Below are 2,822 nucleotides of genomic sequence, written 5' to 3' on the forward strand. Positions count from 1 at the left end.
ATTATGGTAAGGGGCGTTTCATTTCCGACGTGTGCTTGTGGTGTTCGGCCAATCACAGTGCACTGGGTCAGCTGGCCAATCAGAGCGGACTGCGCTTGTCAAAGGAGGGGGCTTTGTAGAAAACGAAGCGTTTGAGAGAGGCGGGGCATAGAGGACCTACAATAATGTACAGTATTTGAAAAATAATGTGTTTTTTGAACATTAAAGCATGTCAACATATTCTGTTACACCAAATACACAAAATAATGATCTTTAAAAAAGCATCATATGACCCCTTTAATATCTGCTAACTCTTTCTTGTGATGGTCCCCCAACAGACATTCTACTGACTACAAGTAATTTTGCAAGTACGTGACAACTTATTCTAACCCTACCAGTCTACTAATACTCTAATGAGAGTTAGTAGACATGTAGGTGCAACGTTACTTATAGTCAACAGAATGTGTTAAAGGGACCATCAAAATAAAGTGAAACCAAATATTTGGTTACACTTTACTTAAAGCCTTTATGCATAATGCATTATAAAAGTAGTTTTAATGCATTAATTATGCCTTGCGATGCACTTTATAGTGCATTGTATGATCACATGAATAATTGTAACCACAGTTATAATACTTATCTATTTATTGTTACACCTTTATAAAGTATAATGCATTAAAACACATGCTAAACAAACCTCCAAATATTATAATGCATTTTAACTTTGCTTACAATTATTTATGAAAAGATATAATGCATTACAACGTACATTATTGTTATTTGATATTATTGACATTGACATTATTTACTTGTTACTTGTTATTTATATATGCATTATTTATGAAGGATTTAAGCAAAGTGTTATCAAATATTCTAATGATCAAAACAAAATGTAAACTTTTGTCAGACAAACATAAAACAGCAAAAATGAAACTTTAAACTTAACACTTCAATAGAAAATGAAATGTTTTGCCATTTTTTTAAATGACTATTGGAACAGAAACACCCCTTGAAGTTCGGAGCTGGACAGTGTCAGAGCGATATGGGACCCAGCAGTCCGGTGGTGTATGATACTGGAGACAAAGATTCAACCGCAAACTTATATGGACCGTCTGTTGGAAGTATTGAACTCTATATTGCATTAAGAAAATTCACAACATGAATATGCATATGCAGAAATACAGCTTTGTGTCCTGTGTTTGTCCTGTTTATCTCAGAGGAGTTTGAGTCCGGCTTCATCTCCTTCAGAGTGTTTAACGCTGATCAAGCAGCCTTGGCCATGTGCTCTGGAGTTAAACCTGCCGAATGCAATCCTCAGCGTGTAAGTCACGCGTTTGTCAGCATCTGTCTGTGTTTTTGGTCTGAACAAATCATAATATTCCAAAGGTATCAGACTGATATCAGTGTGTTTTGCAGTATTGCATTGGTGGAGGAGGATTTTTCTCAGACCGTCAGCAGTGTGGAGACTTCACCGCTCTGGATCAAGCATCTAAACATCTCACTCAATCAGCTGTGCTGCTCTTCTATCGTTAAGAGTCTCATTAAGAGACGTGAAACATCAAACATCAGCACGAGCCTCACTCAATGTTGTTTACAGTAAATCAAATGCTGAGCTGAACTGTACATGTACAAAGTTGTTATAACATCAGTGTTTCCTGTTTGAAGTATGATTGTTGGTATCAATAAACCTCTGCAAGAATATGTTTTCAGAGTTATGTTTTAATACAATAATTTTAGCACAGATCAGTTTAAGTCATCTGCCAAACGTGCTGTAATTTTGGCACGTCCTGTGGGATCCTTCAGGGTTTGGCTGACAACCTGCTGGTAGATGCTGTAACTATTAGCAAGGAAATTATTTCTTCATTGGCAGAAATTAAAAAGTAGCTATGTACTCTGATGAAATAAACATTTTGCAAGCCAAATTTGGCTCAAATCTGGAACTGCAAATATTAAAAATAAAATAGCTTGAGATATACTCCATCTTCACGCATTGAGGTAAACCATCTTCACTCATGCTTTACTAACATGTTCAGAAGAGCCTGCAAACACACTGCAAAAACATTTGTGTTTTATTATGGGTACTATCACTTTTTCCTTTTCGTTTGCAAACTCCTTCCAGTTGAATGTTCAGTTGTTGTGGCTTTAAGCTACTTGCATATAGTGGTAGCCTGACTTTCTTTTCTTTGTTCACTAATATGATGTAAACACACTGACAAATGATGAAAATTATGCAGATTTTCATAATTATTATGTGAAATTTTTGTCATGTTTTTGTTATTTTGGTTGATTGTGTTAAAACCCATTAGGGTCAGTTTGACCCCCAAACTGTCAGGATCATGGACATGTTTTACCCCTGTTTCTGTTCCCTTATTTGGTCATATTCCGTCCTCGTTTTGTTTATTAGTTTGATTAGTCATCCCATACACCTGTGTTTCCCCAGTCATCCCCTGTATTTAAGTCCTAGTCTGTGCAGTCTGTCTCTGTCGGTTCTACTCGTTATGTTCGTGTGTTTCCTTCCGTTTCCAGTGTGGATGTACGCTGTTTGGATCGTATTAAAGACTGTGTTCGCTATTCCTTGTCTCCATCGTTCCTCGCCAACGCAGATCGTGACAGAAGAACTGACTAACAGTTTTGTTTCCGTTTTTCGTTCAGTGTTTTTTGTTTCCCGTTGTTTCCCCATGGAGCCCTACGACCCCTTCTTCCGCCCGGATTACCTCCTGCTGGAGCAGGGGGAGAGATCGCTCGAGGGCCATACCAGACTGCTTCTGGCCATCGCCCATCTCACCACCTACCCAGACGACGTGCTCTGCCCGTTCTATGACACCAGCCTGAACCCCCCGTGC

At 38.4% G+C, this 2,822-nt stretch overlaps 1 protein-coding gene across 1 annotated transcript; it reads left to right on the forward strand.

The window, feature by feature from the left end:
- Window positions 1-895: 895 nt before the first annotated feature.
- Window positions 896-1,680, forward strand: LOC107733439 (intelectin-1b-like). Its single transcript, XM_016545056.1, has 3 exons — window positions 896-1,100; window positions 1,197-1,300; window positions 1,396-1,680. The coding sequence occupies exons 1-3, from the start codon at window positions 1,022-1,024 to the stop codon at window positions 1,510-1,512; spliced, it is 300 nt and encodes a 99-aa protein (XP_016400542.1). The 5' UTR covers window positions 896-1,021; the 3' UTR covers window positions 1,513-1,680.
- Window positions 1,681-2,822: the final 1,142 nt, after the last annotated feature.

This window comes from Sinocyclocheilus rhinocerous, unplaced genomic scaffold, assembly GCF_001515625.1.
Source record: "Sinocyclocheilus rhinocerous isolate Xijiao unplaced genomic scaffold, SAMN03320098_v1.1 scaffold460, whole genome shotgun sequence".
Lineage (NCBI taxonomy): Eukaryota > Metazoa > Chordata > Actinopteri > Cypriniformes > Cyprinidae > Sinocyclocheilus > Sinocyclocheilus rhinocerous.

What these genes read in the sequence shown, in the direction of transcription:
- LOC107733439 (XM_016545056.1), top strand. Translation starts at nt 1,022, where the DNA reads ATGGGACCCAGCAGTCCGGTGGTGTATGATACTGGAGACAAAGATTCA. An exon ending in ATATGGACCGTCTGTTGGAA is followed by an intron (nt 1,101 to 1,196) that starts GTATTGAACTCT and finishes TGTTTATCTCAG; the next exon opens with AGGAGTTTGAGTCCGGCTTC. An exon ending in CCGAATGCAATCCTCAGCGT is followed by an intron (nt 1,301 to 1,395) that starts GTAAGTCACGCG and finishes TGTGTTTTGCAG; the next exon opens with TATTGCATTGGTGGAGGAGG.